The 13,793-nt window shown below is 23.1% G+C and overlaps 1 protein-coding gene across 1 annotated transcript; it reads right to left on the bottom strand.

The window, feature by feature from the left end:
• Positions 1-4,271: 4,271 nt before the first annotated feature.
• OCT59_028882 (uncharacterized protein) lies at positions 4,272-5,480 on the bottom strand (the record flags this gene model as incomplete). The annotated part of the gene is made up of 4 exons (XM_066147631.1): positions 4,272-4,294; positions 4,379-4,771; positions 5,162-5,273; positions 5,451-5,480. The coding sequence occupies 4 exons, from the start codon at positions 5,478-5,480 to the stop codon at positions 4,272-4,274; spliced, it is 558 nt and encodes a 185-aa protein (XP_065994321.1).
• Positions 5,481-13,793: the final 8,313 nt, after the last annotated feature.

The raw sequence follows: 13,793 nt of genomic DNA, 5'->3' as shown, positions 1-13,793 counted from the left end.
AAGTAACAATTTGTATAAAACCGGAAATAAAAAAAATATATATTTTCTTTGCATAAAATAAAGTCAAAAAATTAACCGTGTACAACAAATCAACAAATTGAGATGTATAATTACTTTTGTAGTATAATCATTCTAAACCTCACAATGAACACCAAATATAGTAATTTCATTAAAAAATTATGGAAAGCCGTCCTTGACAAAAGGTTGATGTCCAAACATCATGAAATATAATATTTAGACATCATGATGGTATGTCTAGACATCATCATGTTTGATATATGTAGGATGATGTTTGTACATTATTTAACATGATGTGAAAGACATCAACCGACATGATGTCTAGACATCATGCTGATCAAATTACTAAATATAGTATATTTATGAGTTACACAAAATAAAATTTACTATATTTGGTAACATGATGTCTAAGACATCATGTCGGTTGATGCTTGAGCATCATGTTGAATGATGTACAAACATTATTCTACATATATCAAACATGATTTCTAGACATTATCCAACATGATGTCTGGATATCAACCTTTTGTCAAGGACGGCTTTCCATAAAAAATAGTAGATCGACACCTATTAAAAAGTTCATTGTAACAAAATATTGTACTACACATATGGTGGGCTGTCGATCATTGTCACATTTATCACCTAGAGCTTAGATCCGGATTATCGGATATCCGGATATCAATTCTAAATATTAATCCGGATGGTAAAATCCGGATATTCATAGGATATTCATTGAGTTATTTTTAAATTTTATTCGTATCCTGATTATGGCCACCAGATTCTAAAAGAATCTTAAAAGCTGAATTATTGTTGTTGTTTCGTCATCTATATTTTGACATTTATCAAAATCTAGGTAATTCTCAATATTACTATCTACTGTACTTCTATTATATTATGTTTTTGGCTAGTAGACATCCTGTTTCTTTAAGCTAGTATTTTTTTTTTGAAATAACTCTAGACTACTTATAATATTCCATTGTTAAAATTTTATTACATCATGTTTACATTATATTTACATCATATTTACATCATATTTACATCGTATCTGAGATATCCGGATTATATTCAGTGAATATCCTATTTTCTTAAGCAAAATCCGGATATCCTATCTAAAAGTGAACGGATATATCCGTAATCCTAGGATATTCACTGAATAACCCATTAGGATCATTCACCGGATCTAAGCTCTATTATCACCACAGTTTATTGGTCAAATTTCACGTGGCGATCAACAAATGCGAAAATTCAAAAAATCTCATTACGTTAAAAGAATTCAAAAAAGAAAAATTTTAATCATAATAATTACACAACTTCATAATAAATAGGAATTATTTTACATCCACTTGAAAACAAACATTGTATCTATTTTTACAAAGTAAAAAAATTGTTTAAAATGAATTACAGAAGATTGAGAAATCACGAAAATTTTATAATATGTTCAAAAATTATTATCAAAGTCTCCTATGATCCAATTTAAATAATTTTTAATGCTCTAAGTGGGAAAATAAGACTCTTTCTAATACGTTACAGAAAATTTTTTGGTGGTGTTCTTGGGGTAGTTAGTTTTTAATGTATCCCACGTGATCTGTAAACTAGATAACGGAGTCCAAAGTGTTAAAAGAATCAGATTGATGGACAGTCGGACAGTGCATGAATGGTTTTGACTGTGTCCTATGCTTCGGATACAGTAAATATAAATTGATCCATCAAGATCATATTAGATGCCACAGAATCGATTATTTGGTATCCGATTAAATAATCAGATAATTATAGTCTCCGTCTTATCTGTTTATCCGCGATTAACACTCAGATTGAAATCAAGTTTTACCGGTTGAATAACTGTTTAAAACTTTTTGAACTGGTTCCAAGTTCTAAACAATATTTCGTTCTATACATAAAATTTATGAGAATGAAAGTTCCTAAAGGTCTATAATAAACCAAATTAACAAGGTCAATATATAAATCATACAGTATAGTTAACATAAAAGCGTTTCCCATACACTTGTATAAATTTGAGGATCAGCAGTGTTCATTGTAAATAAGAGGTAATAGCTCTTCCTGAAAACTTCCAGTTTTTTTAGTAGTAATACCAATCGTAATTACAAAGAGAAATTTATTGGTTTGCTAGATAGAAATTTACATATCAAATAACAAACAAAATAAAATAACGCTTAACTACAAATATATTAATTGCTACACTTACTTAATACATTTAATAATGTTATACTACGGTAATATCAAGAAACCTATACTATCTAAGCTTTATTGTCAGCTTTATCATTGACTTTATTATTATCTTCTACTAATAAATTCAAAAATTAGTATCAAGATAATATTCTTTAAGATATTTTCAATATTTTGAATGCGTTCTTCCAATGTAACATTTTCGGTCCTCCCACTAATGAATGGAATTGGTTCGTATTTATTTTAAGTTTCCTTACAAGTTTCTTTGACATTCTGTACATAAATGATTAACACATGTTTGCAAAAAATCCCCTGTAAGAAGAAATAAAATATTATGAAAAATAATAATGTTATACCATTCGTAATTATAGTAAACTTACCATGGCGCTAACTTAGTTGCTCCAAATAAAAATATGAAAACTCCTGACAAAAAGCTAAAGAATCCACTGATGCTTGATAAAATTGAGGCAACTAAAGAGAAAATAGGAATAAATATTATAATTTTTATTTTCCTGAAAATTAAAAAAAAATCAAGATAGTTACGATCATAATAAAATTAAAAAACATCCTTTGATACTGGTCTTAATATAAGCATTGTTGTATTTGGGGTTGATAAATTTGTTAATATATGATCAGTATGTGCATTAAAGTCAATGAATTCTTCTTCCAATTCGCCCACAAGACTGTAAACATACTTGCTAAATATTATAGGTGAATAATATACAATTGTAGCTTGCTCATTCACAATAAATAAAGGAATAATAGAAATCAAATTAAAGCCAGAAGATGGATAAACTTTGTCTATTTTAAATCCATCTAAATAAGCTTCAGTGATATTGGGAGTTATTACTATTTTATCCCATGTTTACTAATTGGTCGCCAGTGATTTTTTTGATGATATATTCATACCTGTAATTTTTCTGATGATATTTTCATGCTCACGTATTTTTATAGTTTATTTATACCTCTCCCACTCTTTCCCATCACTGTCCATGAGATAAAAGAGTTATTTCACGTGTCACATAAATATCATGATTTTCACGGCTGCGCTGTGAAAATCATTGATATTCATGAGTGACTCCCCGTGAAATAACTATTGCCTGCTATTCTCCATCAGATAATCGAAAGTATAGTAATAACTTTTACCGCCATTTTTACAAATATGAGGGACTTAACGATTTATGAGGAACTTAACGATTTATTATAGGTCCAGTTATTTCGCATTAGTTGCTTTGGTTCAGGATTAGTGTATTAAGATTTGAATTAAAATCAACATAATCAACGGACAAAGTATTAGAAGAATAATTACAATTTATAGGAATTATCTACAAATTCTGATAGCAATATTGCCGTAATTTATATGTTTTATACTGAAAATTAGGTTTGGTTTAGTAGTCTAAATAGAAAATTTTGAAAACTGATTATAAGTATAAATAAAAATTGCAATGACAAGTGAGAGAGAACATAATCTCTTTAAAAAAAATAAAAGAAAAAGGCTCAGTTGATGGTTAGCTTCTGGAAGTATCTTTTTGAATTTATTTTAAATTTTAAAAAATAAACTGTCTAGTATTATGTATTGTCCAGTTTGCATTCTTGATCGATGATCACCCGGCTCTGATACAGGTGTAATTCCTATATTGACCAAAATTTTAAATAAGATTACAGTCTTGGTTTTCCATTCTTCGGAAGCCCCCCACAATACAAACTAAATAAATTTAATTTATGTATTAGAAATGGGTTTATATACTTATTATTTGATAATTTATAAAAAAAAAAAGATTTATTTAAATTGCAAACTAAGAATTTGTAAAATATTTACTAGCTACTCTAGTCCTAGTGTTTAAATAATTCTAAGAAGAGAATACATATATATATTTAATTTTGATAAAATAAAAAAAAAAGGAATTATTTAAATTACAAACTAAGAATCTTTAAAATATTTTACTACTCTAGCCTTAGTGTTTAAATAAATCTAAAAAAAATAAAATAAAGAACAATTTTTTGTTAAATTCATGATATCAAATATTACAAAAAAAAAGCTATATCTTTTTTAAAACACAAATAATTAATTAATTTTCATTTGTTTTAATATCTAAAAATTAAATAAATAAATTAATTAATTTGTAAATTAATTTATTTTATATTATAACAGCTATATTATATACACTTTACATACCTAATTTCTTCAAATCAAACATACATTCATTCAAATCATTGCTTTCTAGCATTTCACTCACTTGTATACTAGTTTGTGAATTTTTACTTTCAAGAATTTCATTCAATTGTTTACTAGTAAAATTAAGTAAGCGACTTTTATAGTAAGCCTGTGAGTGAGATTCGGTAGTAAGATTGTTATGCCCAATTGGTGCATTTATAAATTCCATAATATTACATTTTAATTCTTCATTAATGTCTTCAATTTTTTTATCATAAGGAAGAGAAATCCATTCATTAATAATTTTTGAAACTTCCTTAGAAGATGGCCTTTTTAATGGATCTTCATCCCAACATTTTTTCATCAAATCAACATAGCATTGTGGAGTATTTTCAATAATTTCAGGACGTTCACCTTTACAAATACTTAAACTAAGTTGAATATCATGTGCTCTATTATTAAATGGTGGTATCCCAGATGTAAATTCCCACATAATCATAGAAAAACTATATATATCACTAGCTGGAGTATAAGGTTTGCCTCTTAATACTTCAGGTGCCATAAATGGTACAACACCATAAATATTGTGTTTTTTCAATAATGATTTTACAGGTTGACATAATCCTAAATCACTAATAAAAATTTGACTCTCATTATGATTTAAAATATTGCCATCATGAAAATCATGATGAATAAGATTTTGATTATGTATCCAATTAAGTCCAGAAATAATTTCATACAACATGCATAGTTTATGACCCCAACCACTTTCAATTATTCTTGTTAAATTTCCTCTTAAATTACCTTTGTTTGCATAATCCATTATTGCCATATATTTCAAAGTATCTGGATTTTTTGTAAATCCATAAAAATAAATAATTTCATATGAATTTAAACAACTTCTATGATATTTCCACTATAAAAAATAATAATATATTAATATAAGTAAATTATAATTTAAATTAAAAAATAATAATATACTATCATACTTCATTTAAAAATTCATTTAAATTTTCATTTAAATTATTATGACATTTAAGAATTACTTCTTTATCTCCATCATAATGTGACCAAGTAGCTTTATATATAGTACCAAATCCTCCTTCATTAAGATATTCAACATTTTTAAATTTATTATAAGGAATCCAACTTAACTTTTTTTCAAGAATAAATTCATCTATGATTTTGTTTCTACTTTGCCCAAATCTATTAATTTAAATAATTAAAATTATATAAATGTTTATAATAAAATTTACACTAAAATTTAAGATTAAAATTAACACTTACTCTAAAATTTAAATAGGAATTTAAGATAATATATGTCTTAGTTTTTGTATAAATATATATAATAATAAGCTATATTTTATAACTTACCAACTAAAGTAATAGAAATTTTAAAATAAAAGAATACAGTTAGCAAATAAATATTATATAAATATATAACAATAGAAATAACAAATAACTTACAAGCTATATTATTTAAATAAATTTTTTAAATAAAGAATTTAGTTAGTTTAAATTATATATAAATATTATAACAATAAGTAATAATAGAATTAAATAAATAACTTATAACTTACGATCTATTAAATAAAGAAATTTAGTTAGTTTAAATTATATGTAAATATTATAACAATAAGTAATAATAGAATTAAATAAATAACTTACTCCCTATGTTATTTAAATAATTTTTTAAATAAAGAAATTTAGTTAGTTTAAATTATATTTAAATATTATAACAATAAGTAATAATAAAATTAAATAAATAACTTACGAACTATATTATTTAAATAATTTTTTAAATAAAGAAATTTAATTAGTTTAAATTATATGTAAATATTATAACAATAAGTAATAATAGAATTAAATAAATAACTTACGCCCTATATTATTTTAAATAAAGAAATTTAGTTAGTTTAAATTATATGTATATATTATAACAATAAGTAATAATAGAATTAAATAAATAACTTAATAACTTACTCTCTATATTATTTAAATAATTTTTTAAATAAAGAATTTAGTTAGTTTAAATTATATGTAAATATTATAACAATAAGTAATAATAGAATTAAATAAATAACGCACCATCTATAAAATAATTTTTTAAATAAAGAAATTTAGTTAGTTTAAATTATATGTATATATTATAACAATAAGTAATAATAGAATTAAATAAATAACTTACAAACTATATTATTTAAATAATTTTTTAATTTAGTTAGTTTAAATTATATGTAAATATTATAACAATAAGTAATAATAGAATTAAATAAATAACTTACGCTCTATATTATTTAAATAATTTTTAAATAAAGTAATTTAGTTAGTTTAAATTATATGTAAATATTATAACAATAAGTAATAATAGAACTAAATAAATAACTTACTCCCTATATTTTTTTAAATAAAGAAATTTATTTAAGTTTAAATTATATGTAAATATTATAACAATAAGAAATAATAATTAAATAAATAACTTACTCCCTATATTATTTAAATAATTTTTTAAAATAATATGTAAATATTATAACAATAAGTAATAATAGAATTAAATAAATAACTTATAACTTACAATCTATTGAATAAAGAAATTAGTTAGTTTAAATTATATGTTATAACAATAAGCAATAATAGAATTAAATAAATAACTTACTATCTATATTATTTAAATAGTTTTTTAAATAAAGAAATTTATTTAGTTTAAATTATATGTAAATATTATAACAATAAGTAATAATAGAATATAATAAATAACTTACTTTCTATATTATTTTTAAATAAAGAAATTTAGTTAGTTTAAATTATATGTAAATATTATAACAATAAGTAATAATAGAATTAAATAAATAACTTACTCCCTATATTATTTAAATAATTTTTTAAATAAAGAAATTTAGTTAGTTTAAATATAGTATGTAAATATTATAACAATAAGTAATAATAGAATTAAATAAATAACTTACTCCCTATATTATTTAAATAATTTTTTAAATAAAGAAATTTAATTAGTTTAAAATTTATACATGTAAATATTATAACAATAAGTAATAATAGAATTAAATAAATAACTTATAACTTACAATCTATTAAATAAAGAAATTTAGTTAGTTTAAATTATATGTTATAACAATAAGTAATAATAGAATTAAACGAGAATTAAATAAATAGTAACTTACTCTCTATATTATTTAAATGATTTTTTAAATAAAGAAATTTAGTTAGTTTAAATTATATGTAAATATTATAACAATAAGTGATAATAGAATTAAATAAATAACTTACTCTCTATATTATTTTTAAATAAGAAATTTAGTTAGTTTAAATTATATATAATATTATAACAATAAGTAATAATGGAATTAAATAAATAACTTACGCCCTATATTATTTAAACAATTTTTTAAATAAAGAAATTTAGTCAGTTTAAATTATATGTAGTAAATATTATAACAATAAGTAATAATAGAATTAAACGAATAACGTACCACCTATAAAATAATTTTTTAAATAAAGAAATTTAGTTAGTTTAAATTATATGTGAATATTATAACAATAAGTAATGATAGAATTAAATAAATAACTTATAACTTACAATCTGTTAAATAAAGAAATTTAGTTAGTTTAAATTATATGTAAATATTATAACGTTAAGTAATAATGGAATTAAATAAATAACGTACCAACTATAAAATAATTTTTTAAATAAAAAAATTTAGTTAGTTTAAATTATATGTAAATATTATAACAATAAGTAATAATAGAATTAAATAAATTACGTACCACCTATAAAATAATTTTTTAAATAAAGAAATTTAGTTAGTTTAAATTATATGTAAATATTACAACAATAAGTAATAATAGAATTAAATAAATAACTTACGAACTATATTATTTAAATAATTTTTCAAATAAAGAAATTTAGTTAGCTTAAATTGTGGATTAAACAATAGAAATATAGACATCGTATAACTTACACCCTGAATTATTATTAATTTTTAATTAGTTAAATATAAATATAATAGAAAGATATTCACTATAAATTGAATATATTACTTACAATCTATTTATTAAATTAAGAATATAATTAGTTAAATTATATTAAAATATTAATAAATGAGTACAATATTAAATATAACATTTTTAAGTATTATAACTTACCAGCTGTAATATAATTAATTAGTTATTTAAACAAAGAATTTAGTTATTTGAATATTATGTAAAATAAATAGTAAAAACTAAAAATTTAAATAACTGATAACTTACAAACTATGATATTATTAATCATTAAATAAATTATTTAGTACATAGAATATAATGAAAATAATAATTAGTTTCTGGTATTATTTAATTTTATTTAATTATAAGATAACCTATTAACTTACGAGCTATATAATTTTTATATAATATAGTTAGTTTATATTTGCAAAATTGTTTAGGGATAATTCTAATTTTATATTAAATATTTATGCTATATAATTACCTCTATGATCCATTACTATATCAAATTCTTCCTAATTGGAAAGATAAATAAAATAATTATCTTTTTTCTTTTTTTTTATTATTTATCTTAAACGCCTTATTAGTACAGATAAATATGGTAATAATATTTATGCAAAACGCATTGTATACTAAATGTTGATCACAAGTACAAGTATTGCAATAATGGCCAAAAAATTCAGCCGAAGGCGCAGTGAATTTTCGGCTAATAATACCCAGCCAAAAAAATTCATGTTGATCTTGAATATTTTATTGGTTCAATATCTACTATTTTTGGCTGAATAAATACACTTTTTTTAAATAATATTTCAGTTAGCCGAAATATCCAACCAGGAGCGCAAGAAACACCAATACATATATAATTTTCCAGAATCAGCAAGACAAGGAGGCAACATCAAAATGTGATGATATATATATATTAATTTAATTAATTTATTTATTAACTTTAAATTAATAATAAAGATGATTTCCTATTTGTACATGGGATGTTCAAACGCAGGTTTCCAAAAAAGTAAATGTTCTATACTTATCATTTAATGTTGGGCAGAATTAAAATTTAACGAAAATCAGGAAAAACAAAAGAATTTGTTAAATAAACCAATGACACTTTAAATAAACTTGCAGAACAGAAAAAAATACACATATTACATGTTTTTTTAAAAAATTATATTTATTAAATTTTTTTTACATAACTTTTTAATAAAGTCACGTGATACGTATATGAACACCCGAAATTTCAATAGTAAAATATATAAAAAATTTTATAATCATTTAAGCTATAATAAAGTTCAAACAAAATTTATTTTAATTATACTAGTATTCAATTTAATTATACTCCTGTTACCGCTTAAATTATTGTGTTATATGCGGTATCCCAAAGGATCATGATGCCGATCTTTTTGCTCATATCTGGCATTGTTATGTCAGATATTATTTATTAAGTGCGTAATATAAAATTTTTCGTGAAAATGAGAAAAGGACAAACTAACTATTAAACTATTTTAACCAACAAATAAGTTCTCATTATGTGTAACATACGGATATGAAAAAATCATGATCATTAAGGCTACCAAGGATATAACCATTATTAGGCACTTCATTATTCAACATTGACCATATTGAATACTATGTGCCTAATAATATATTAATATACCATTAGTCTAATGAGAATTTATTATAGGTTTTCTTTTTGTGCAAGTCATTGTTTTGGAATTTCTCACAAAAATAAAGGGCGTTAATGGACACAAAGACAGTCAAACGTAGTCACAGATGTAAGATTTATTGTTTTTTTTTTGCGATGTAGATCATTTTAGTCACGTGATCACTTTTCTCATTTTTTTGTATACAGTAAAATGCCTGATAAAGGCGATACCTATCTACTTACATGAGGAACAAAAAAAAAACCCTAAACTAGACATCTATCTTTTAACAAATCTCCTTGCCCTACTATTTGTACTTTCAGTATCTGTGCGCTTGTTGTTAATAGAAATTACTTTTTCAGGCGTCACTTGATTCATCACGCAATCTACCATTAAGAGTATTGTTCAAATTATTAAACCTGTGTATCTGATCTCACGATGGAACAAATTGGACCTTTTTCTTAGCTGCACAATTATCCCTATATTCATTTACAACTTTAACAACTTGGTTAGTAAAAGGTGAATGAGATTGCTTTTTTTTTTACAGAAAGGCCCAGGATCTTTATTAACACAAATTTCTGTTTGAATTGAACTTCACTGAAGTAGATATTTCATTTCGTTTGAAAGATTTTTTGCTTACTAACCTTTTTCTTCTTTTGTATAGTATTTAGGAACAGTTTGGTCTTTTTTATTTTTTATTTAGGTCGAGTTTTTTGATTATTATCAATTTTGTTTCTCATAGCAATGTATTGGGACTTTGAATAGAATAAAGAGTATGTCTGTGTTTCAAGACTTTTTTTTCTGTTATTGCCAACCGTTGCTTTCTTTTTTTTGCAGAAACAGTTCAGATTATGTTTCTTTCAGAACTTTTGACTTTGAAGTGAAGTAGGTATTTCATTTATTTGAAAAAGTTTTTTTTTGCTCGATCATCATTAACCAGTTTTCTTCTTTCTTTTAGGAACGTAATTTTTATTTCTTTTTCTATTTTTATTCAGCTTTTAAGTAAACCCACTCAGGAAATAAAACCGCTCTATAAAAAGAAGAATGATTAGTAATAGTTGAAGGAGCAAAAAAAATTCTTTGAAAAAAATGAAATACAAACCTTAACGTCAAAATGGACCTAAATTCTTTAATCTTTTGTTTATCAATCCAAAAAAGACTGTTAGTAATGGCCAAAAAGAACAAGAAACCCTCGAACAAAAAAATGAAACAAAATACTCAAATGGGACTTCTAAATATTAGCGTCTCTAACACACCTGGCTATCAGCTAATCTAAAAGAGGAATAAAAAATTAGAAGTGGAAAGAGATACGGGTTTTATGGGAGAAAGAAAAGTCTACCCACTGTTAGCGTGAATAATAAAGTTCAAGAGGCAAAAAGGAAGGAAGAAATCAAATGGGCTGAAAAATGTATCTATCAGTCCATTCCTGTAAAATAAAGGTGAGAAAAAAATAAACATTAGTAATTAATATAAAGAAAATGTTAAAATGAAATAAATAAAAACAAAACTCTACCCTTAATGTTCTCTAAAGTTTCAAACCATTCATCTGTTTGTCTGTTCCTATAAAAAAACAGTTAATAATAGGCCAAGGAAACAAAAAGTCAAATGAAATGAACAAAATAAACTATCAATTTTTTAATGTCTTCTAAAGTCCCAAACTGTTTGTCCGTCAGACTATAAAAAAAATAAGAAATGATTAATTACGTGTTAAAATAGTAAAAAAGAAAAAAAAAATATCCATGAAAAGAACTCCTACGAGAAAATCTGAATGAAACTAAAGCTCCAATTTCCAGTGAAAAAGAAAAAGAAAGTCCATTTGTCCATCCCTATTGAAAAAAAGAAGAAAAACTGTTAGTGAAACCTTTACCTAGTTACTTTCAAATACTCCAAACTCTTACATTAATGTCCTATTAAAAGGGATATGATAAAATCTTTTTATTTTTAAAGAAAAAATTCACACACATATATATTATTTAATCGAATATCCGATGAATATCTGATCAATCCGACAGATATCTGGATTAGGGATTGGAATCGAAAATCGAATCTTTTCAAGATTTTTCTTATAGATAACCAACCTGACTTTGAATCAGTTTCTAATTTCAGCAAAAATAATCAGCACTTGGCCGGCATGAAAAATTACTTTGAAGTCAGGTTAACTTATATGTAAAAAATTGCTGAGAATCGATTCTCGAGAATCGATTTTACTATGTTTTGTCGATTTTCGATTAATCGATTCCAATCCCTAATCCGGATAATTATGGCAAGCCAAATCGAACAAAAATCTGTCAATGCACAGATAAATTATCACAGTTATTTCTTTCTATTTTTGGTAATTTTCCGCAGATGAACTGTGATGTTTCGCATTTATTATCTGCAAAACTTTCCAAAAATTTTTACAGATATTTTTTCTGAATTTTCCCATTTTTTATTATTTGAACTTCAACAGATAATTTATCTATACATTAACAGATAATTATCTGAATATTAACAGATAATTATCTGGGTAATAGCAGATAAATTATCGTTAGATTTAAATATTTTTTTGTGTGATAAATTAAAAAAAACATTTTTTAGAAGTCTGAAACTTGCCAAACTTAAACTTTTTCCATGATTTTTTATTTATTGCTTTACAAGGAAAGTTTTTAATGTTTATTAATATACTTTTTATAATATTTTGTTTATAAATAATAATTACTTTATAGTTTTTGATACATAATTTATTTATTATATTTTTATCTTACACTATACAGAATGGATTGTTTTTTTAATATCTCAATTGTACTATTTGTTTTTAAATTAAACAACTAGAACTGTACCACTATGGCCGCCTGGCGGCGGGCTTCAAATAAAACATGAGCATAAATGCATAGTCAAATAAACACTTTTTTTAAAGAACCCCTAATTGCTTTATTATACTTATATGATAACTGATAATATGATAATCTAGGTTTGTTTATGAAATAGGAAGCGGTTGTGATGCTACTTGTTCCAAGCAAGAATATTCTTTAATCACATTTGGATCTACTTTGAATGCATCTCTATTTAAATTCATTGTTTGAATTTGATCCCATTTAGGACATCTGATTCAGTTTTATTATTAATTATGATTTAATGTTAGTAATAAATTATTAAAAAAATTATTAGTAATCAAATTATTATGAAAGTTTTAATAGTTCATATATATATGATCAGTGATCTATAACATATATTTGTAATATTATTATTAAGGATCAACAATTAAATTTTACAATAACTTCATTTTTTTTTTTAATAAAAAATAAATAAATATAATGTTTATTACATATAAGATATAAAAAATACCAGATAATAAAAATGAATTTTAAAAACAGTTCGCATTTGTCAGGTGATCTATGACATGCGTAATAGTACGATCAGCAATTAAATTTTACGTAGACTTCGTTGACTTCAAATTTTTTTTTTTTTTGAACTAATTATACTTTGATATAAAAATAAAATAAATGCAACTTCTTTTATTTCATTTATTTCATTGAAAATAAATAAAGTACTTATTACATATAAAATATAAAAAACAATAGATAATAAAAAAAGAATTTTAAAAACAGTTCGTATTTGTCAGGTGATTTATGACATGTGTAACATGATCAGCAATTAAATTTTACGTTGACTTCAAATTTTTTTTTAAACCACTTTTCTTTGACATAAAAAATAAAATACGTTTTTTATTTCATTAAAAAAAATAAATATAACACTTATTACATATAAAATATAAAGAACAGATAATAAAAAAAATTAAAGAAAAGATTATTACTGGG

The sequence above is a fragment of the Rhizophagus irregularis genome, chromosome 8 (assembly GCF_026210795.1).
Source record: "Rhizophagus irregularis chromosome 8, complete sequence".
Classification (NCBI taxonomy): Eukaryota; Fungi; Glomeromycota; class Glomeromycetes; order Glomerales; family Glomeraceae; genus Rhizophagus; species Rhizophagus irregularis.
Note: the sequence above shows the minus strand (reverse complement) of the source record. Positions and strands in the feature narration are given on the sequence as shown.